The sequence below is a fragment of the Tripterygium wilfordii genome, chromosome 4 (assembly GCF_013401445.1).
Source record: "Tripterygium wilfordii isolate XIE 37 chromosome 4, ASM1340144v1, whole genome shotgun sequence".
Taxonomy (NCBI): domain Eukaryota; kingdom Viridiplantae; phylum Streptophyta; class Magnoliopsida; order Celastrales; family Celastraceae; genus Tripterygium; species Tripterygium wilfordii.
Genome location: NC_052235.1, coordinates 9,673,063 through 9,697,596, shown reverse-complemented (window position 1 = coordinate 9,697,596; position 24,534 = coordinate 9,673,063). Strand labels below are relative to the sequence as shown.

General features: G+C 40.8%; 1 protein-coding gene across 1 annotated transcript; it reads right to left on the bottom strand.

Annotated features, from left to right (window-relative positions):
• Positions 1–888: 888 nt before the first annotated feature.
• LOC119996937 lies at positions 889–10,766 on the bottom strand. The gene is made up of 4 exons (XM_038843717.1): positions 9,237–10,766; positions 2,731–2,856; positions 2,391–2,479; positions 889–2,002 (listed from the first exon to the last, which is right to left on the bottom strand). The coding sequence occupies exons 1-4, from the start codon at positions 10,764–10,766 to the stop codon at positions 889–891; spliced, it is 2,859 nt and encodes a 952-aa protein (XP_038699645.1).
• Positions 10,767–24,534: the final 13,768 nt, after the last annotated feature.

The window sequence follows — 24,534 nt, the reverse complement described above, 5'->3', positions numbered from 1 at the left end:
GAATAAGTTAGCCAGATCCTCCCAAGTCTCAACAGAAGACGGATCTAAGCTTGTAAACCACCGAGTTGCACTCCCCGTCAAACTTTCCTGGAAAAAGTGAATCAATATCTTTTCATCATGAACATATGGCTGCATCCTCCGACAATACATGGTCAGATGATCTAGAGGGATTCCAGTACCATCAAAGAGAGTAAAAGCCGGAAGCTTGAAATCAGGAGGAATGATCAAATCCTTCACCAAACATAACTTATAGGGACTTAAAGCGCCAACAGGCCCAAATCCTTCCATTGAATTCATCCATTTTTCCATCTTTTTGTATTGCTCCATAGTAAGACCTCTTCCTTGCTCCCCTTTAGCCTCTACGGGCATGACATATGTTTTCTGCTGGCAATCCAGTGATGGAAATCCACCATCCCGGGCTGGCCCAACTACCGGCGCACTTCCTGAGAAGTTCTTTACCGCGTTGTCATAAAGCTGAAGCATGGGCTCTCCTTTATGTGCTGAACTTTCTGCAACTGCTTTTCCTTTCATAAGCTGCGACATCTGAGTAATCAACATAGCCATTTGTTCTTTCAGATCTGTAATTTCCTGGCTCTGCTTCTGGATCAGCTCTTTCTGCTGTTCGTTCTCCATTGTTCTAGCAATTCGCAACTGTAATCTGGTGCGATAAGGATGACGGTGATATGAATGAATTGATGCTTTTTCTTTTTTATGTGCCACCTTCATGATGAAAGAAACATTTATTAGTTAATCAGATCTGTTAACTATGCATATGCATGATTGTGAGTTTATGTGCTTCCTAGATTTCTTTGTAATTGGACAAGAGAACAAGATTGTCTTCTTTTATTCATTTCATTCATTCAAAGCATACAAGAAGAAACATCAGATTCAGTCCACTTGAACAACCGGAATTTCAACCATAACAGCACCTCCTGCTTGGATTGCATTCAACCTCCTCTGAAGCTCCTGTAAGTCACTTTTCAAATTTTTCAAAAATGCCCATATCTGTGTCAACTCTGGCATTTCCAAAATAGGATTGGAACTCAACTTCTGCAGACGTCGTTCATAAACCTCAGCCCATTCTGATAGGGTCATCAAGCGACTCATCATCAACCTTACTTTGAATTTGGTACTTGTCTGCTCCTGTTGGACCTCCTCCAGCATTGAATGAAAATAATCATTCTGTTCCCTTAAAGTTGTAATCCCTTCCATCTGTTGCTGGTTCTCTTCAAGCATCTCATTCATCTGATCTATCAATCTATTCTTCTCAGCTTCTATTCTTCTTTGCTCTTCTCTGTCTACATACATTTGATAAGCGTCCTCCTTCCGAGATGCCAGTTCTTCATTTAGCCTCTGAATATGCTCCTGCATTTCTTGAAGTTCTGCTTGTGTCCTACAATGTTTTGCTGCATCTTTCTCTTTTCTTTTCTTCATTTTCTTCTGTAGCTTCGAGATCTTTTCCTTCAGTGTATCAAACTGTCCTTTTTCCACTTCTCGGGCTTCCCTCTCCCCCTGGACCTTCTTTTTCAGTTTTTTGCATTTGTTCTTATATCTGTTATACTTTTCTCTCCAGGAATTCTGAGCTATTTCTACCTCTTCGGCAATCAAGGTGTCTACTCCTTCATCAAGCTCATTTGATGGTATTTCCAGACCTGAATTTTCATTTCCACCAGGTATCGTCTCTTTCTTTTTCATGCTAACAAAGCTATGACACTGGGTGATAGTCTTCTTCCTTCCTCGGAGCCATTGCACATATCGATATTTCCCTTCCGGGTCTGCAGTAAGCCTTCCGCGCTCCATTATGTGGGTCCTTTTCCATGCTTCTAACACTTGGTAAGACATACGTTTCGCCTTCTCATCCCCATGCGCGAATTCAAACTCCCACAAGCCATGTGTAATTGGCGTACATAAATTGCCAGCCTCTTGACGCAAGAACATTGCAGGTGCTTGACTGGTGCCTCCCCATGGTCCCACCAAAGGCACCCAGTTGTAATTACCACATCTGTAAAGCAAACCTTTGGGCTTGTACCATGTTGCTCGATCAAATGTCTCCTTCTGTTCTAACTCCTCTAGGAATTGTCTCCACACGTCAACAGCTGGTACATTAGATTGCATCTCGGCCATCTTGAAATTCTGAATGGGATCTCTAAGCATCCGGGTATGATCTTCAAATACAATCATCGGAGCTCCAATTCTTTTTGGGTATTTTAAGTGACTCACCAACCAGAGTCCTAATAATTGCGAACACCCCCGAAAGCTGCCTTCTCCTTGAATGCGACAATGATTAAGGGACCGGATTGTCTCGCATAACATTGCAGGTATTGGATTGGTACCATACTTGACAAGGTGAACCAATTTAATCACGTTCTTTTCTACATATCCTCCTGCACAAGGAAATAACACTGCTCCATACACTGCAAGGGCAAAAGCCATCTGCCCTTCTGGAGTTGCAAACCTCCCTTGAGCGAAACCCATAAGCCTGTCAATTGGAAACACCCAAATATTACCTTTATCCTTTCCAGGAGTCCTGGTATGCTCTATCTGTAAAAGACGGTGAACAATCTTCCTTCCATCAGTAACTTCCTCCGGATTATAAACCTTGTTCACATGTGGATCATATCCCAACAACTGACCATATTCTTCTAATAAAGGAGACAAATCTGTTGTATTGAAAGTAAAGCAGCGATATGCAGGGTCCCAGAAATGCATAGCAGCCTGAAGAAGAGTTACCGGTGTTTTGACAGTTAATAGATGCCCAATACGTCCGTAAATTTTCCCAAAATTATTGCGTGCTTCATTACTTTGTGCCTCCCAAAACTGTGCTAACCCCGGTGGTGCCTGTTCTTGAAACTGTGTCTTCCGAACAATTCCCAATGGTAAATCTTTTTTAAACTATCTCCGAGTTCTGCCTGCAATTTTTCCAACACATCTCTAGTTTCCCACGGGCTGTCTCGTCTTATGTCACTGGTTCCTATCACTGCTTCCGCAAACATCCTCTTGTCCAATTGCAAAGAATGTGCCTAGTGAATGCATGGGGCATGAAAAGGATGAATATAAGATATGTATGAACAAACATGCAAGCATATATGGACATGTATGGCAATTAACAAGTGTACAAGTACCATAACCTAGGCTAATATATACATGGCAAGTGTATAAGACATGTACATGTATGGTTTGATGAATATATACATACAGGTATGTATCAAATACATATAAACATGTAAATGAGGAATAAAGGTACATGGTATTTAAATGTACAGGAAATAAATAGAGTTAAGGATAGGAGAATCCCCCATTGTTCCTAACAAAATCAGGTTCCTACCAATTTCTGAAGGTCTCGAACCGGATCTAGGGTTATGTAATGTGCATTTGGGTGGCATATCTAACTATAACGCGGCTACGCGAGAGGCCACTGGATCAGGTTAGTTCACACCCCATATCTGGAAGTGGAACCCATCCCCCAATATCTTGAAGGGACGTCAATCCAGGAGGATGTCTTTCCTTGCTTACGTGAGGACAAAATCCATCAAAAGCAAAGATCAACCCTCACTAATCACTAGTAGGACCCGGTTTTTATGGGCCATTTGTGTGCATGTGAATAGTGATGTGTGTGCGGGGGAATCATACCATATCCTCAACCAACACCCAAATTTTATGAAACCAAAAACCTGTTACTTTATCTACAATCATGAACAAACACATTAGATTCCTCGAAATGTTGAAAGAAAAATGTACAACAAAATAAACAAATCAACCAAATAGGAAAACACTAACAAAAAGGCCCGACCCCTTTGGTACAACAACCAATTTTCCCCAGTGAAGTCGCCAGCTGAAGCAACCGGCTTGAAAAAAAACAATGAAGTCGCCACCAATTGATTTTTAGGATGCAATTGGACATCCGTTCTGGTCTACGAGAAAAATGGGCAAGGGGGTCTATTGAGCATGGGGAAGGTGTTAGGCACCCCACAACTCCCGAAATCGGTTACCTTTAAATGTTTTCCTATTTGGCTCTAATTTGTTTTTGAAAATCTCATTTTGATGGGTCTTATTGGAATGTAAATGAAAAATCCACTTGGAGTGGTTTGGAGAACAAGGTGCACGGGATCATTGGGGCCATTCCCGGCTTGGCCAAGGATTGGAGAAAACACCACTTGGAGTGGGTTTGGATATTTGAAAAAAAGGGGTTGCACGGGATCATTGGGGCCATTCCCGGCTTGGCCAAAGATTGGAGAAAACACCACTTGGAGTGGGTTTGGATATTTGGAAAAAGGAGTTGCACGGGATCATTGGGGTCATTCCCGGCTTGGCCAAAGATTGGAGAAAACACCACTTGGAGTGGGTTTGGATATTTGAAAAAAGGAGTTGCACGAGATCATTGGGGTCATTCCCGGCTTGGCCAAAGATTGGAGAAAACACCACTTGGAGTGGGTTTGGATATTTGGGAAAAATGACTCTTGAGGACTTGGTTGATGTACCAAAAGGGCCCACAATCAAGGAATAATGTTCAATTCAAGTCTTACTCACAATTATGTTCTTCATGAGAAAAGAAAGAATCCATTTATGGCTCATTGAATGGGTCAAATATCTTTAAACCCACCGTTGAGTCCGTAAATAAATTCTCCTAATCCCTAAAAACACATTTGCTTTCCGGATCCACGAAATCCAAATGTTTTCAATGAATGCCCATGGAACCCCAATATCTTGAAGGCTCTTTGGTATTTAAACAAAACATAAGGATTCCATAATTTAATCTTGATGTGTTTTATTAATGTGAGACGGCTTGGATTCATTCTAATGACTAACGCGTTGCATTTGTTTTCATGGCATTCAAACAATCCTAACATGCATCTAAGGCATCATGACATTGTATAAAAAATCAAAGTCCTAAGCATGCATTCTAATGCAATCATCATTCACATAATCAATCCCTAGTTTCTATATGCTTCTAGAATTCTAGAATATCATGTATGCATTTTCTATTTTACATCCACTATTTTTCTATCCTATTACAAGGATTACTCTTTACAATTATGTACACAAGACAAATGTAAAATATTATACAACAATTGGGATGTTGCCCATGGGACCCATTGCTCAAATCCGGCCCAAATCCTCTAAGTTGCCCTCCGGCCCAAGCGATCACAAGCCCGATCCAAGCCCCAACAAGCAAACACAAAAAATAGGGCAAAGGGGTATCCAAACATAATATCAAGGGATCCAATTAGCATCAAGTATACATATACACAAACATATTTTACATAATGTCATACACGGTCAAACCATGCATACAAATAACATGAACATGTGTGCACCCCTAACCATGTTATATACACTCATACAAACCGTAGGTATACATACATTCATTTACACACAAGCAAATCAATATGCACACACGGTCTATAATATACACACACCATATATATATATATAGGAATGGGTGCATCATGACATCATGAGATGTCTCACCCGAATGAATTAGTTGGTACTAGAAATGTTAGAAAAAATGTAAACGAAAATAGTAAAAAGAAGTGAAAAGGACAGACACTCCCCAACCAGAAAAGCAATATATATATATATAAACATATGGACACAAACAAACCCATATATATATACATACACACCCTATATATATACACACATACATATATCTATAAACTCATATATATATATACACATATTTATCCCTGCCAGAAATGGAATAGCCACTGTATATCAAACATCAAGATCCCAAGCATCCAAGCAAAGTATTACAAATGAACATTAACCAAAGATGTATGCTACTGCAGGTATCGAAGGATTCAGAGCTACTACCGAGAGGAAATCATGGCATTCAGAGAACAAAACCCAAAGCAACCAAAACCAGATTATCACCAAGACAAAGAGACAGAGAGTGATAAAAATTTGTTATGATATTTACCTCTCCCGCTTTCGCTTTCCTCTGGTTATTGCAGCGAAAAATCTCTTTCGTGTATTTTCTTTCTCTCTTGGCCTCCCGGTTTTCTTTTCTCTCTTCTTTCCTTCTTCTCTCTTTTCCCCTTCTTCTCTTCACCTCCTTTCTCCCTTTCTCCCTTTCTTCTTTTTTTTCTTTTTATTTACCCAATTTCCCCCTACTTTTTCTCTCTTTCTCCCCTACCTTTTCTCTCCTTTCTTCTCCTTTTCCACCGATTTCCTTCCCCTTTTTCTCCTCCCCTTTTTTTTTTACTTTTCCACCACTTTATCTTTTTTGTTTTTTTGTTTTTATATTTATATTTATATTTTTTTTTTATAGTTTTGTATTTTTGGCCGGACGAAAATCGGTTACTACAGCTGCCCCCCTTTGTATGTCTTTTATGAAGTAAAAGGCGGACAAAGGTGTAGTTAACCGAATTTCGTACGGAAAGGATAAGGAAAGATGCGCGGGATCACTGTAGCCATTCCCGGCTTGGCTTAAAAAGTGCTCGGGATCATTGGGGCCATTCCCGGCTTGGCCGATGCTTGAATGAAATCCCACTTGGAGTGGGTTTTGTAAATTGAAAAAAACAGTGTGCTCGGGATCATTGGGGCCATCCCCGGCTTGGCCAATGCTTGAATGAAATCCCACTTGGAGTGGGTTTTGTAAATTGAAAAAACAGTGTGCTCGGGATCATTGGGGCCATTCCCGGCTTGGCCGATGCTTGAATGAAATCCCACTTGGAGTGGGTGTTGTAAATTGAAAAAACAGTGTGCTCGGGATCATTGGGGCCATTCCCGGCTTGGCCAATGCTTGAATGAAATCCCACTTGGAGTGGGTGTTGTAAATTGAAAAAACAGTGTGCTCGGGATCATTGGGGCCATTCCCGGCTTGGCCGATGCTTGAATGAAATCCCACTTGGAGTGGGTGTTGTAAATTGAAAAAACAATGTGCTCGGGATCATTGGGGCCATTCCCGGCTTGGCCGATGCTTGAATGAAATCCCACTTGGAGTGGGTGTTGTAAATTGAAAAAACAGTGTGCTCGGGATCATTGGGGCCATTCCCGGCTTGGCCAATGCTTGAATGAAATCCCACTTGGAGTGGGTGTTGTAAATTGAAAAAACAGTGTGCTCGGGATCATTGGGGCCATTCCCGGCTTGGCCGATGCTTGAATGAAATCCCACTTGGAGTGGGTGTTGTAAATTGAAAAAACAATGTGCTCGGGATCATTGGGGCCATTCCCGGCTTGGCCGATGCTTGAATGAAATCCCACTTGGAGTGGGTTTTGTAAATTGAAAAAACAGTGTGCTCGGGATCATTGGGGCCATTCCCGGCTTGGCCAATGCTTGAATGAAATCCCACTTGGAGTGGGTTTTGTAAATTGAAAAAACAGTGTGCTCGGGATCATTGGGGCCATTCCCGGCTTGGCCGATGCTTGAATGAAATCCCACTTGGAGTGGGTTTTGTAAATTGAAAAAACAGTGTGCTCGGGATCATTGGGGCCATTCCCGGCTTGGCCAATGCTTGAATGAAATCCCACTTGGAGTGGGTTTTGTAAATTGAAAAAACAGTGTGCTCGGGATCATTGGGGCCATTCCCGGCTTGGCCAATGCTTGAATGAAATCCCACTTGGAGTGGGTGTTGTAAATTGAAAAAACAGTGTGCTCGGGATCATTGGGGCCATTCCCGGCTTGGCCAATGCTTGAATGAAATCCCACTTGGAGTGGGTTTTGTAAATTGAAAAAACAGTGTGCTCGGGATCATTGTAGCCATTCCCGGCTTGGCTGAAAAAGGATCTTCTATTTTTGTTTTTTTTTTTTTTTTTTGTTTTTTTGTTTTTTTTTTTTTGTTGTTTTTTTTTTTGAGAAAAGGTATTTGGGAGTTTTTTTGTAATCTCACCTTGACAGAAAGATGTTTCGAGCAGATGATATGCTTTGATTTGAGGAGAATGACTACGTCCAAGCTGTACCTTCTGCATAAACCTGCCATAATACAAAGAGGACAAACCATATGCAAAAATGATGCATGTAATGACCTATTTTGCTCAAATATGAATGTCTCATTAATGAGTGAATGCATGCTCTCTCAAGGCTTTGCCGTCCTTAGTCACGCGTACAGTTGCGAATTGATAGAACAAATCTGCTTTTTTGTAGGGTTTGACCTTCCGATTCTGGATTTTCGATGCATCTTCTCTATACTGATTAGCAAAAGCCTTCGCTCATTCCCAAACCCAACTCTTCAGCTATCTTTCTTCCTTTTCTTTGCTTATTTGCACGTGTGCCCACTTTTGAGTTCAATGCTGCCATTTCATCTGGGTTTATTTTTTCATTTGGTTGTGCGTGTCATATGATTATGATCTTCTCTTTCCTGCTAATGCTTACTTCGGCTTCAAGTCTTTTATTCAAATCCTCTCCAGCTTAGGATGCCAAAATCTAATCAAATTCCTGTCAAAAGTAATGTCCTAATGCATTCTTCATATTTTCTGTCAAAACTTTGTCAGTGATAAATTCAATAGTATAGCCATGCATGTCAATTACTGAATGCAAATGATAAACCTTTTGGAATATGGATTGAGAATGGAATTGGGTATGGAAAAAGATGTCACAAGTGACCAGGCTACAGAAATGAGTTTCTTCACCATTTTTATTGAAAAGGATGGGTGCCAATTGACAAAGATATGTACAAGAATGTAGTGAAATCAAAAGAAGATAGGACAAACCATGTAAATGCCAAGATGAAATATGTAATAATTCAAAGATTCCACCAAAACTGCCCCAGTTTTGGTGTGCACCCAATTAACAATGATCAAATCTGACTCGTCTGAGATTGTCTCTGAGTCCTCCATTTCTGCCAACAAACTTCTCAAACCAATGATAGCATAAAGAGCATCCCAAAAACTGCCCCAGTTTTGGGTGCGTGCTCAAATAACTGTCATCTGATCAGGCAACTACGAAGCCGATTTTGTACTCCGCACCAATGTCAATGCAAGACAAGTTAACAACCAACAGACTCATGTCTCAACCTCCTTTCTTCAAACAATCTTCAACCGAAATTTGCAGCCATAATTAAAGTACCCGTAAGGGTTTTCACTTCAATAAAATTTCTTATTGTCCCTAATTTTTGCCTAGAGCGCCCTTTCAGGTTTTCACTCTAGCGGGATTTTTTTGCCTAGAGCGCCCTTTTCGGGTTTTCACTCTAGCGGTTTTTTTTTTTTTTTTTTTTTTGTTTTTTTTTGTCCCTAATTTTTGCCTAGAGCGCCTTTTCGGGTTTTCACTCTAGCGGGATTTTTTTTTACGCATAATACCGCCTGAGAACATCGGCATTTACTGGGTGAGGCAAATCATCTCCGTCCATCTTTGTCAAAATTACCGCTCCACCGGAGAATGCTTTCTTCACCACATATGGTCCCTCGTAGGTAGGAGTCCATTTTCCACGGTGATCTCTTTGAGGTGGCTGAATCATCTTTAGTACTAAATCCCCTCCTCTGAAACAACGAGGACGCACTCTCTTGTGATGTGCTCTTATCATTCGTCTTTGATAAAGTTGTCCTCTACAAAGTGCTCCCAATCTTCTTCCCTCAATAAAATTTAGATGTTCGTACCGGGCTCGGACCCACTCCGTGATTTCTACTTCAATGGGAAGGACCGCCTCTGTCCCATATACTAAAGCAAAAGGACTTTCACCAGTGGATGTACGCACCGAAGTTCGGTACCCATATAAAGCGAAAGGAAGCTTTTCATGCCAATCTTTGTAATTCTCTGTCATCTTCTGGATGATTTTCTTGATATTTTTGTTAGCCGCCTCAACAGCCCCGTTCATCTTGGGACGATAAGGAGATGAATTATGATGCTTGATCTTGAACTGCTCGCATAAATCATTTACTATCTTGCTGTTGAAATTCGTGCCATTGTCAGTAATGATCCTTTCGGGAACCCCATAGCGACATACAATATCTTTTCTCAAGAATCGGGCGATAACGTTACTTGTCACTTTAGCATAAGAATTTGCTTCCACCCACTTTGTAAAATAATCAATTGCAACCAGGATAAAGCGATGTCCATTGGAAGCTTTGGGCTCGATAGGACCGATAACATCAATACCCCACATCGAAAAAGGCCAAGGCGCTGCTAATACTCGTAGAGGGTTTACTGGCACATGAGTTTTATCAGCATAAATTTGGCACTTATGACATCTGATCGCATAGTTAATACAATCTCTTTCCATGGTAAGCCAATAGTAGCCTGCTCGCAATATCTTCCTTGCCATTGAATACCCACCTGCATGAGTACCACATATTCCTTCATGAATATCTTCCATAATCTGTTTGGCTCCATCAGTATCCACGCATCGAAGAAGTACAAATCCCGAGCTTCTCTTATACAACACGTCTTTATCCAAGAAAAAGGAGCTTGAGAGCCTTCGGATGGTGCGTTTGTCATTATCTGAGGCCTCTGGAGGGTATTCTCCTTTCTCCAAATACTGCTTCACATCATAATACCAGGGTTTGCCATCAGGTTCTGCTACTATATTCAAACAGTGCGCCTGAATTTTACGCTTCTCAATCCTGATAACCTCTACTTCTCCTCGAAGGTCCAAATCAAACATAGCTGCCAGAGTGGCCAAAGCATCTGCCATCTGGTTTTCTTCTCTTGGAATATGATCAAATTCTACACAATCGAAAAACTTCATCAATTCCTTGATATGCTGATAATACGGGACTAACTTGGCATCCCTGGTTTCCCATTCGTCACACAATTGCCTGATCACCAATTGAGAGTCACCATAAACCTGAAGCTTTTTAACCCCAACATCAACAGCAGCTTGAATTCCCATGGCACAGGCCTCATACTCGGACACATTATTGGTACAGCTGAAATAAAGCTTAGCAGTAAACGGGGTAACTTTTCCTTCTGGAGAAATAAGCACAGCCCCAATCCCATTACCAACGATATTAGAAGCGCCATCAAACAACATAACCCATCTGTCAATATCTTTCCGACTCTCCATCTCTAAGGACAAGATTTCTCCATCTGGGAACCCTGGATTCATAGGCTGAGAGTCATCAATCGCCTGCTCTGCTAAGTAATCTGCTATTGCACTTCCCTTCACTGCCTTCTGAGCAACATACAAAATATCGTATTCTGACAACAGCATCTGCCATTTTGCAATCCTCCCCGAAAGAGATGGTTTTTCAAAAATATACTTGATCGGATCCATCTTCGAGATCAACCAAGTAGTGTGATAAAGCATATATTGCCTGAGCCTATGCGCAGCCCATGCCAATGAACAACAAGTTTTCTCCAACATGGAGTAGTTTGCCTCACAACTGGTGAATTTCTTGCTCAAGTAGTAGATCGCATGCTCTATCCTCCCTGATGAATCGTGCTGCCCTAACATACACCCCATCGAATTGTCCGATATAGTCAGGTAGAGAATAAGTGGTTTCCCAACAACCGGAGGCATCAAGACCGGTGGATTTTGTAAATACTGTTTAATTCTCTCAAAGGCACTTTGACATTCATCATTCCATTCTGATGGGTTATTCTTCCGAAGTAACTTAAAAATTGGCTCACACGTAGTTGTCAACTGTGAAATGAATCTTGCAATGTAATTGAGTCTGCCCAAGAAACCTCTGACTTCTTTCTCGGTACGAGGGGTTGGCATCTCTATAATCGCCTTCACTTTATCCGGGTCTACTTCAATACCTCTTCTACTGACAATAAAACCCAACAACTTCCCTGAGGTTGCCCCAAATGTGCATTTCGAGGGATTCAACTTCAATTGGTGCCTTCTCAACCTCTTGAACAACTTCTCCAGGTTAATCACGTGATCTTCATCCTCCTTTGACTTAGCAATCATGTCATCCACATACACCTCAATCTCTTTATGCATCATATCATGAAACAGAGTAACCATTGCTCGCTGATAAGTAGCTCCCGCATTTTTGAGACCAAATGGCATGACTTTGTAACAAAAGGTACCCCATAAAGTGATGAAAGTAGTTTTCTCCTGATCTTCCGGTGCCATCTTGATCTGGTTATATCCTGAGAATCCATCCATGAAGGAGAACGCAAAATGTCTAGCAGTGTTGTCTACTAGTATATCAATTTGGGGTAAAGGAAAGTCATCTTTCGGGCTCGCCCGATTAAGATCCCTGTAATCCACGCACATCCGAACCTTACCGTCTTTCTTTGGGACTGGTACGATATTTGCAACCCAATCAGGGTATTTTGCTACAGCAAGGAATCCTGCATCAAATTGCTTTTTTACTTCATCTCTAATCTTCAAAAGCATCTCCGGCTTCAATCTTCTCAACTTTTGCTTCACTGGCAGACAATCTGGTTTCAATGGCAATTTATGGACCACTATGTTTGTATCAAGTCCTGGCATATCTTGATATGACCATGCAAAAACGTCCTGATATTCATGTAGCAAACCTATCAATCTTTTTCTATCTCCTCCTTCAAAAGCTGCACCAATCCTAACCACCTTTTTCTGATCTTCAGTTCCCAAGTTAACAACCTCAGTTATTTCTTTATGCGGCTGAACTATCTTCTCCTCTTGGTTAACTTGCCTTAACATTTCTGGCGATATCTCAAATTCATCCTCAGTGTCGGAATCAGATTCAACATTGTTAATGGGTGCCCCAAAATCTGGTTCATTCGGTTCATCTTTTTTATTATCATCAATTTCAGTCCTGTTGAAAGGGAATGTGTGAGATTTGAATTTTTAGAAGTGATGTATGAAATAAGGTGAACAGATGTGAGAATTCTGAACAAAGATTTTTATTTATGATAAGCATAGCAGAATCATCCGAAACATGAGAATATGCGAAGGCCATACTATGCGAATTCATCAAAAGATAAAGTAAAGACATGCTCATTACAAAAACCCAATCAGTGGCCGTGAGCTAGACCATAGATCATAGTGCATATGGAGATTACTCTTGAAGGCTGTTGATCGAGACTGGCAGTTCAAAACTGGTCCAGTTGTTGAGCCCAAAACCTGGAGGCCGAGGAATGACAAAATAAGGCTCAGCAGCAAAGTTCGGATCTTCCTCTATAGCAGCAACATGAAAATCTTCCAACTGCTCACACAGCTCTTCAAAATTCGCCCCAGCTAGACTCCTTTCAACTTGATCAATGGGAAAATTAAGGGTCAATTTTCCTAGAATTGCCCCTGCATTGAGCGGATTGACCTTTTCCAAGAAATCTCCAAACACGAAACTGTCATACAACCAAGGAATTGACCTTTTCAGAATATTCAGCTCTCGACCCTCAAAACGAGCGATTCGCCTTGCCTGTTTCTCAGCTTGGGCCTGGACCTTATCAGTTCTACTGGGCTTATACCCAAGCCCCCAGCGCTCAGCCTGTTTCAATACAGCTATTGGCTTCTTTATCCCCTGCTCCTCTTTACCTAAACCTCCTCCTGGTCGGAATCCCATCTTCAACATAATTCTTCCAATAAACTTAGCCACTTTTGATAAACGGGGCTGCATCAGAAGCTGCTCCTCCTTCACAAAACTGGCAGTAGCAATTTCAAGGGACTGGAAGGAGCTTTCAATCCCCTGCAGGGGCGCATCGATATGGAGTGAGTTTGAAACGCTAGCCACCATCCATTCCGACTGGCCTTTAACAATGTAGACTCTTCCTCCGTGAGCAAATTTGAGATTCTGATGTAAAGACGATGGTACAGCACCAGCAGTATGGATCCACGGCCTACCTAATAGGCAACTGTAAGTCGGCGATATATCCATCACCATAAAGGGGACATTGAATGTAACATTTGCGATCTCCAAAGGGACCTCGATCTCCCCCATTATCTCCTTCTTGGTTCCATCAAAGGCTTTAGCCACCACTAGTACTTGCTTCAAATATGATCTGTCAATTGGCAGCCTATCAAAAGTCTCCTTTGGTAGGATATTCAACGACGATCCATTGTCGATCAAAATACTTGCCACTTCAAAACCCCTACACATGGCCGAAATGTGCAACGCTTTGTTATGGCCCATCCCCTCATCTGGAATCTCCTCTTCAGTAAATGATAATAAGTGAGTTGCGAGCACATTTCCGATGATCCCGTCAAAAGATTCTGTTGGTATCTTTTCTGGCACATAGGCCTGATTCAACATTCTCAACAACACTTTACGGTGTGGCTCCGAACTCATGATTAATTCTAAGATGGAAATCTTTGCCGGGGTCTTTTTCAACTGGTCTACAATCATATACTCGCTTTGACGGACAATCTTCAGAAACTCCTGAATTTCTACATCAGTCACTGCTTTCTTAATTTCCTCACATACAATATGATCTTTCTTCAAATCTTTCAAATTCTCTTCCGCTCCTACAACGTCCTTGCCCTTCCTTTTCCTTTCAGCTTCCGCTCCTGACATTGGGTCACCTGACTCCTCTCGAGAATAAACCCGTCCAGTTCGGGTTATCCTACTCACCCCTGAGATGTTATCCACAGCAACCTCAAGATCATTTTTCTCGTATACCCACGGAACAGCCTTATCACTCACGTAAGAAGGCTTTGAAGAATGTGGACTTTTGACAAACGGTTGATCTTCTAAAAAGTACTGCAAGACAATTGGCTTCGTCCTCCCACCAGGCCTTGGTCCTTTATAGAATTCATCCCCAATAACATTGACTGCATTCAGGCACCCTGACTTCACACCAAATACTACTTTCTTGCTATCAATCAAATCTTGCACCATTGCTTGAAATTGAAAACAATTCTCCAGAGAATGTCCCTCAACTCCTTTGTGAAATTCACAAGTCTTCAACTCATCATAACCATCGTATCTTAACGTCAAGTCCAACTCCTCTCTTTTAATAAGTCCTTCATTTTCCAAAGCACCCAGCACCAAACTCAGAGGCATAGTTACCTCCGCAATTTTCCTCCTAAAGTCATCCGAATCCTCAACAGCATTGGTACCTCCATTGCCATGGTCTGGCAGAGGATTAGTGGTTACATCGGGCTTCCTGATCCCATCAAAATTCAACCATCCAGAATTGACCATATTTTGCACAATCTTCTTGAAGGCCAGACAATTTTCAATTGAATGTCCAGGCGACTCTCCGTGATAGGCACATGTCACCTCAGGGTTATACCAAGGGGGGTAAGGTGGATTCTGGGGTTTCCCTCCCGGGATAGGTGCAATAGCTGCATTTGACAATAACTTGTCATAACATTGGGCATAAGTCATTGGTATCGAAGCGAACTGTTCTATCTGCCTTTGGGGCTTGGGATTATTTTCAAAGTTTCGGTAATTTTGGCGGGGTGGTTGGTACGCTTGCTGAGGTGGTTGGTAATTTTGGTGAGGTGGCCGGTAAGCTTGTTGAGGTAATTGGTAAGTCTGTTGTGGTGGTTGGTAAGTCTGTTGTGGTGGTCGATAAGAATACTGAGGTGGCAGGTAGGAATTTGAGTTTGGGTAGTGGTTATATGGACTCGACAGCCTAGGAGCATTGCTTCGCGGCCTGTAATCAGAAGTGGGAGACCCATAAGTGGGATTGCTGCTATAATTAACGGTATGCACCTCGTTTTCCTTCTTCTTCATCTTCCCTCCCTTCTGATACTCTGGCTTCTCAAGCATCGGGACGCTAACGCTAATATTTCCTCTTTGCATGCATCTCTCAATACGTTCCCCTGCTCGGATCATTTCTCCTAAACCTGCATGCCCCCCTCCAGCAATTTTTGAAGTATAAGGCTCTCGAAGTGCGTCAATGAATGCATTAACCAGATCTTGTTCCGCCAATGGAGGGTGCATCTGGGATGCTAAGTCTCTCCATCTATGGGCCCAATCCCGAAAACTTTCTCCTTCCTTCATGACAGTACCCTGAAGATCATAGATGGTAGGGACCTTCTCCATGTTATGCTCATACTTCTTAAGGAATAAGTTAGCCAGATCCTCCCAAGTCTCAACAGAAGACGGATCTAAGCTTGTAAACCACCGAGTTGCACTCCCCGTCAAACTTTCCTGGAAAAAGTGAATCAATATCTTTTCATCATGAACATATGGCTGCATCCTCCGACAATACATGGTCAGATGATCTAGAGGGATTCCAGTACCATCAAAGAGAGTAAAAGCCGGAAGCTTGAAATCAGGAGGAATGATCAAATCCTTCACCAAACATAACTTATAGGGACTTAAAGCGCCAACAGGCCCAAATCCTTCCATTGAATTCATCCATTTTTCCATCTTTTTGTATTGCTCCATAGTAAGACCTCTTCCTTGCTCCCCTTTAGCCTCTACGGGCATGACATATGTTTTCTGCTGGCAATCCAGTGATGGAAATCCACCATCCCGGGCTGGCCCAACTACCGGCGCACTTCCTGAGAAGTTCTTTACCGCGTTGTCATAAAGCTGAAGCATGGGCTCTCCTTTATGTGCTGAACTTTCTGCAACTGCTTTTCCTTTCATAAGCTGCGACATCTGAGTAATCAACATAGCCATTTGTTCTTTCAGATCTGTAATTTCCTGGCTCTGCTTCTGGATCAGCTCTTTCTGCTGTTCGTTCTCCATTGTTCTAGCAATTCGCAACTGTAATCTGGTGCGATAAGGATGACGGTGATATGAATGAATTGATGCTTTTTCTTTTTTATGTGCCACCTTCATGATGAAAGAAACATTTATTAGTTAATCAGATCTGTTAACTATGCATATGCATGATTGTGAGTTTATGTGCTTCCTAGATTTCTTTGTAATTGGACAAGAGAACAAGATTGTCTTCTTTTATTCATTTCATTCATTCAAAGCATACAAGAAGAAACATCAGATTCAGTCCACTTGAACAACCGGAATTTCAACCATAACAGCACCTCCTGCTTGGATTGCATTCAACCTCCTCTGAAGCTCCTGTAAGTCACTTTTCAAATTTTTCAAAAATGCCCATATCTGTGTCAACTCTGGCATTTCCAAAATAGGATTGGAACTCAACTTCTGCAGACGTCGTTCATAAACCTCAGCCCATTCTGATAGGGTCATCAAGCGACTCATCATCAACCTTACTTTGAATTTGGTACTTGTCTGCTCCTGTTGGACCTCCTCCAGCATTGAATGAAAATAATCATTCTGTTCCCTTAAAGTTGTAATCCCTTCCATCTGTTGCTGGTTCTCTTCAAGCATCTCATTCATCTGATCTATCAATCTATTCTTCTCAGCTTCTATTCTTCTTTGCTCTTCTCTGTCTACATACATTTGATAAGCGTCCTCCTTCCGAGATGCCAGTTCTTCATTTAGCCTCTGAATATGCTCCTGCATTTCTTGAAGTTCTGCTTGTGTCCTACAATGTTTTGCTGCATCTTTCTCTTTTCTTTTCTTCATTTTCTTCTGTAGCTTCGAGATCTTTTCCTTCAGTGTATCAAACTGTCCTTTTTCCACTTCTCGGGCTTCCCTCTCCCCCTGGACCTTCTTTTTCAGTTTTTTGCATTTGTTCTTATATCTGTTATACTTTTCTCTCCAGGAATTCTGAGCTATTTCTACCTCTTCGGCAATCAAGGTGTCTACTCCTTCATCAAGCTCATTTGATGGTATTTCCAGACCTGAATTTTCATTTCCACCAGGTATCGTCTCTTTCTTTTTCATGCTAACAAAGCTATGACACTGGGTGATAGTCTTCTTCCTTCCTCGGAGCCATTGCACATATCGATATTTCCCTTCCGGGTCTGCAGTAAGCCTTCCGCGCTCCATTATGTGGGTCCTTTTCCATGCTTCTAACACTTGGTAAGACATACGTTTCGCCTTCTCATCCCCATGCGCGAATTCAAACTCCCACAAGCCATGTGTAATTGGCGTACATAAATTGCCAGCCTCTTGACGCAAGAACATTGCAGGTGCTTGACTGGTGCCTCCCCATGGTCCCACCAAAGGCACCCAGTTGTAATTACCACATCTGTAAAGCAAACCTTTGGGCTTGTACCATGTTGCTCGATCAAATGTCTCCTTCTGTTCTAACTCCTCTAGGAATTGTCTCCACACGTCAACAGCTGGTACATTAGATTGCATCTCGGCCATCTTGAAATTCTGAATGGGATCTCTAAGCATCCGGGTATGATCTTCAAATACAATCATCGGAGCTCCAATTCTTTTTGGGTATTTTAAGTGACTCACCAACCAGAGTCCTAATAATTGCGAACACCCCCGAAAGCTGCCTTCTCCTTGAATGCGACAATGATTAAGGGACCGGATTGTCTCGCATAACATTGCAGGTATTGGATTGGTACCATACTTGACAAGGTGAACCAATTTAATCACGTTCTTTTCTACATATCCTCCTGCACAAGGAAATAACACTGCTCCATACACTGCAAGGGCAAAAGCCATCTGCCCTTCTGGAGTTGCAAACCTCCCTTGAGCGAAACCCATAAGCCTGTCAATTGGAAACACCCAAATATTACCTTTATCCTTTCCAGGAGTCCTGGTATGCTCTATCTGTAAAAGACGGTGAACAATCTTCCTTCCATCAGTAACTTCCTCCGGATTATAAACCTTGTTCACATGTGGATCATATCCCAACAACTGACCATATTCTTCTAATAAAGGAGACAAATCTGTTGTATTGAAAGTAAAGCAGCGATATGCAGGGTCCCAGAAATGCATAGCAGCCTGAAGAAGAGTTACCGATGTTTTGACAGTTAATAGATGCCCAATACGTCCGTAAATTTTCCCAAAATTATTGCGTGCTTCATTACTTTGTGCCTCCCAAAACTGTGCTAACCCCGGTGGTGCCTGTTCTTGAAACTGTGTCTTCCGAACAATTCCCAATGGTAAATCGTTTTTTAAACTATCTCCGAGTTCTGCCTGCAATTTTTCCAACACATCTCTAGTTTCCCACGGGCTGTCTCGTCTTATGTCACTGGTTCCTATCACTGCTTCCGCAAACATCCTCTTGTCCAATTGCAAAGAATGTGCCTAGTGAATGCATGGGGCATGAAAAGGATGAATATAAGATATGTATGAACAAACATGCAAGCATATATGGACATGTATGGCAATTAACAAGTGTACAAGTACCATAACCTAGGCTAATATATACATGGCAAGTGTATAAGACATGTACATGTATGGTTTGATGAATATATACATACAGGTATGTATCAAATACATATAAACATGTAAATGAGGAATAAAGGTACATGGTATTTAAATGTACAGGAAATAAATAGAGTTAAGGATAGGAGAATCCCCCATTGTTCCTAACAAAATCAGGTTCCTACCAATTTCTGAAGGTCTCGAACCGGATCTAGGGTTATGTAATGTGCATTTGGGTGGCATATCTAACTATAACGCGGCTACGCGAGAGGCCACTGGATCAGGTTAGTTCACACCCCATATCTGGAAGTGGAACCCATCCCCCAATATCTTGAAGGGACGTCAATCCAGGAGGATGTCTTTCCTTGCTTACGTGAGGACAAAATCCATCAAAAGCAAAGATCAACCCTCACTAATCACTAGTAGGACCCGGTTTTTATGGGCCATTTGTGTGCATGTGAATAGTGATGTGTGTGCGGGGGAATCATACCATATCCTCAACCAACACCCAAATTTTATGAAACCAAAAACCTGTTACTTTATCTACAATCATGAACAAACACATTAGATTCCTCGAAATGTTGAAAGAAAAATGTACAACAAAATAAACAAATCAACCAAATAGGAAAACACTAACAAAAAGGCCCGACCCCTTTGGTACAACAACCAATTTTCCCCAGTGAAGTCGCCAGCTGAAGCAACCGGCTTGAAAAAAAACAATGAAGTCGCCACCAATTGATTTTTAGGATGCAATTGGACATCCGTTCTGGTCTACGAGAAAAATGGGCAAGGGGGTCTATTGAGCATGGGGAAGGTGTTAGGCACCCCACAACTCCCGAAATCGGTTATCTTTAAATGTTTTCCTATTTGGCTCTAATTTGTTTTTGAAAATCTCATTTTGATGGGTCTTATTGGAATGTAAATGAAAAATCCACTTGGAGTGGTTTGGAGAACAAGGTGCACGGGATCATTGGGGCCATTCCCGGCTTGGCCAAGGATTGGAGAAAACACCACTTGGAGTGGGTTTGGATATTTGAAAAAAAGGGGTTGCACGGGATCATTGGGGCCATTCCCGGCTTGGCCAAAGATTGGAGAAAACACCACTTGGAGTGGGTTTGGATATTTGGAAAAAGGAGTTGCACGGGATCATTGGGGTCATTCCCGGCTTGGCCAAAGATTGGAGAAAACACCACTTGGAGTGGGTTTGGATATTTGAAAAAAGGAGTTGCACGAGATCATTGGGGTCATTCCCGGCTTGGCCAAAGATTGGAGAAAACACCACTTGGAGTGGGTTTGGATATTTGGGAAAAATGACTCTTGAGGACTTGGTTGATGTACCAAAAGGGCCCACAATCAAGGAATAATGTTCAATTCAAGTCTTACTCACAATTATGTTCTTCATGAGAAAAGAAAGAATCCATTTATGGCTCATTGAATGGGTCAAATATCTTTAAACCCACCGTTGAGTCCGTAAATAAATTCTCCTAATCCCTAAAAACACATTTGCTTTCCGGATCCACGAAATCCAAATGTTTTCAATGAATGCCCATGGAACCCCAATATCTTGAAGGCTCTTTGGTATTTAAACAAAACATAAGGATTCCATAATTTAATCTTGATGTGTTTTATTAATGTGAGACGGCTTGGATTCATTCTAATGACTAACGCGTTGCATTTGTTTTCATGGCATTCAAACAATCCTAACATGCATCTAAGGCATCATGACATTGTATAAAAAATCAAAGTCCTAAGCATGCATTCTAATGCAATCATCATTCACATAATCAATCCCTAGTTTCTATATGCTTCTAGAATTCTAGAATATCATGTATGCATTTTCTATTTTACATCCACTATTTTTCTATCCTATTACAAGGATTACTCTTTACAATTATGTACACAAGACAAATGTAAAATATTATACAACAATTGGGATGTTGCCCACGGGACCCATTGCTCAAATTCGGCCCAAATCCTCTAAGTTGCCCTCCGGCCCAAGCGATCACAAGCCCGATCCAAGCCCCAACAAGCAAACACAAAAAATAGGGCAAAGGGGTATCCAAACATAATATCAAGGGATCCAATTAGCATCAAGTATACATATACACAAACATATTTTACATAATGTCATACACGGTCAAACCATGCATACAAATAACATGAACATGTGTGCACCCCTAACCATGTTATATACACTCATACAAACCGTAGGTATACATACATTCATTTACACACAAGCAAATCAATATGCACACACGGTCTATAATATACACACACCATATATATATATAGGAATGGGTGCATCATGACATCATGAGATGTCTCACCCGAATGAATTAGTTGGTACTAGAAATGTTAGAAAAAATGTAAACGAAAATAGTAAAAAGAAGTGAAAAGGACAGACACTCCCCAACCAGAAAAGCAATATATATATATATATAAACATATGGACACAAACAAACCCATATATATATACATACACACCCTATATATATACACACATACATATATCTATAAACTCATATATATATATACACATATTTATCCCTGCCAGAAATGGAATAGCCACTGTATATCAAACATCAAGATCCCAAGCATCCAAGCAAAGTATTACAAATGAACATTAACCAAAGATGTATGCTACTGCAGGTATCGAAGGATTCAGAGCTACTACCGAGAGGAAATCATGGCATTCAGAGAACAAAACCCAAAGCAACCAAAACCAGATTATCACCAAGACAAAGAGACAGAGAGTGATAAAAATTTGTTATGATATTTACCTCTCCCGCTTTCGCTTTCCTCTGGTTATTGCAGCGAAAAATCTCTTTCGTGTATTTTCTTTCTCTCTTGGCCTCCCGGTTTTCTTTTCTCTCTTCTTTCCTTCTTCTCTCTTTTCCCCTTCTTCTCTTCACCTCCTTTCTCCCTTTCTTCTTTTCTTCTTTTTTTTCTTTTTATTTACCCAATTTCCCCCTACTTTTTCTCTCTTTCTCCCCTACCTTTTCTCTCCTTTCTTCTCCTTTTCCACCGATTTCCTTCCCCTTTTTCTCCTCCCCTTTTTTTTTTACTTTTCCACCACTTTATCTTTTTTGTTTTTTTGTTTTTATATTTATATTTATATTTTTTTTTTATAGTTTTGTATTTTTGGCCGGACGAAAATCGGTTACTACACAAATGTTTCCCTTACTATGTGGTAGCTGATTCAGCTAGGTTCAAAGCTGTAATAGTCATTGTAGTGTCAGGTTTTGATTGTGATAATAGGTAGCTGTTAGCCTTTGGTTTATTGTCAGGTTTTGGTTGGGAGTTGATTGCCTTTTTTTTGACAAATCTTTGTGAATTTTATTGGTAAGCAAATATATTAGAAAACAAACCAACATCCATAGGTCGCTGGAAGTCTCTTTAATTCTTATTACTGTTATAAAAAAATACCTATTTTTTACACACTTAATATTATTCATGTCAGTGTTTGATTAATGGTGCGATATGTAAGAAATTAAATAGGTGCAATATCATAAATAGTCCTTAAAAGAAATTCTCGGGGGCGTTGCCGCCGAACCCCATCAATTTTTAGTAGTCCCCCAACATTTAATCTTGACTCCGCCACTATTAACATCCGATAATATATGAGTTTGATACTTGTCATCTCGTGCCTCGTACCATAAAATAATCGTAACTATTGTAAAAAATGGTTATCTAACTAATGTCATAACCATTGGTTATCTATTTTATAAATATTCTAGAATGTACCTTTCATGCATTTTTGGGTTATATTTTGATAGTATTAATTAGGGTTGTTATTGATATAATTATCGTTATCAAACCCTGAATACTATTATAACCTGCATGCTTGTTATTCTCATATACATTTTTCATAAAAAATATACAAAAATTTTAATCAGATTTAATATCCACCAGATACAAATCATTATACAAATTCAAACTTCATACAATCTTTAAAAAAAAAAAGAAATTATTTTGACCATAAAATCGTTCGTCTTCTTTTATCTTGTGCTCCCTACAACATCATGGGAATCGGGGCATGATGAGTTGATTTGCGTGATCAGAAGGTGGAGCATCGGAGTGGGTAGTTGTAGCACGAGTCTTGAAAGGATTCCATGTGGTTGGTTATGCAAGTTGAACTTGCACCACTGGTGAGGGGCTAAAGTAGTCGGGATCTGGAGCCGAGGGACGCGCGGAGCTGAGGGGGCTGGAGCCGAGGGAGGGGTGGAGCTTGGGGTGAGGCGGAATTGGGAGTAGCCTCAGTCGCGGAATTGGGAGAGACATTGCGCATAGAGTAGAGAGAGAATGAAAGTGAGTCACCAATAACCCTAAAAACTTGGCTGGTGTAGATTTATTTACCAATAGATCTAATAATCATGATTAAATAAAATTAAAATTAAAATAATATTAATATATATATTTAACATATATGTCGATAATTGAGAAATTTATCGATTGTGAACCTTGTTTACTATTACCGTTATGGAATTGAATGTTAAATTTATTATACCAAAGTATTAGTAATGATATATCAATATTCTAATAACGGTATATCAAGTAATTTATCACTATCATAACAACCCTATTACCGTTCTAATAAAGCTAAAAAGAGTTTGGTACAAAAACTTTGTTAAAAAAAAGCGTGGTTGGGGGACCCAATATGTGACATCTATCGTTGACTAGAACACTCCCACGGGCCACGAAGCCATCATTGGACCCTCAGTCAGATATTCACCCTACCAAAAATGCAAAATCTCTAAAAAATAAAAATGAAAATACAAATGAAAATTAGATTATTAGGGTCTCTTTTGCTGTAAAGTGCTGGGCGGTGTTGTGAGTTATAAAACTGTGATGTTATGAGGTGAATTGGAACGCAAAAGCTATTTGGTACATCACTTTTAAAACTGTGATGCGGTGCTGTGAGGTGCGTTTGGCGTATCTAAATTACGGTTATATTAGATGACTAATAATATTAATATAAAATCACTTAATGTTTGCATTGTACATTAATCTAAAATAAAATAATTGACCTAATATGATTACCTAAGACAATTCAACATATATTGTAAGCGTTTGGGAGTGCAGTGAGGTGTGGTGAGGTGCTGTGAGGTGAGTTGGAACGCAAAAGTTGTTTGGCGTGTCACAAATAACTGTGGTGCTGTGAGGTGCGGTGCAACTGAACGTAGTGCCAAACACCCACATTTTAAGCGTTTGGGAGTGCTGTGAGGTAAAAAGCTATGGTGTTGTGAGGTGAGTTCTGTTGTAAAAGAGTTTGACGTATCATAAAAGTTATGACGTTGTAAGGTGTGGTGCAACTTAACGCAATTCGAATGCAGCGTCAAACAGCGTCATGTTCCAACGCAACGCCTCCCTCTCTCTAAAAAAAAAGTTCAAATTAAAAACCAAAAAAAGAAAAATAATTTCAAATTCGCTCACTCCCCATCTAGTCTCTGCTTCAAAATTACGCTGCCTTCTCTCTCGGTTTAAATATTAGTCACGACTCTCTCTCTCTACACTGTTTGTCTCTCTGTGCGGTGGTATATAAACCCTCCTTGTTTGCCTCTCGCCATC

Excerpts from the sequence above, each read along its gene's own strand:
- LOC119996937 (XM_038843717.1), bottom strand. The coding sequence starts at position 10,766 with ATGGGAATTCAAGCTGCTGTTGATGTTGGGGTTAAAAAGCTTCAGGTT. Across the intron at positions 2,857-9,236 it reads ATGCCGATGTTCTCAGGCGG|ACACAGTTTCAAGAACAGGC; the intron begins TATTATGCGTAA and ends ATTGTTCGGAAG. Across the intron at positions 2,003-2,390 it reads TGGAGCAGTGTTATTTCCTT|ATGTGGTAATTACAACTGGG; the intron begins GTGCAGGAGGAT and ends TTTGCTTTACAG.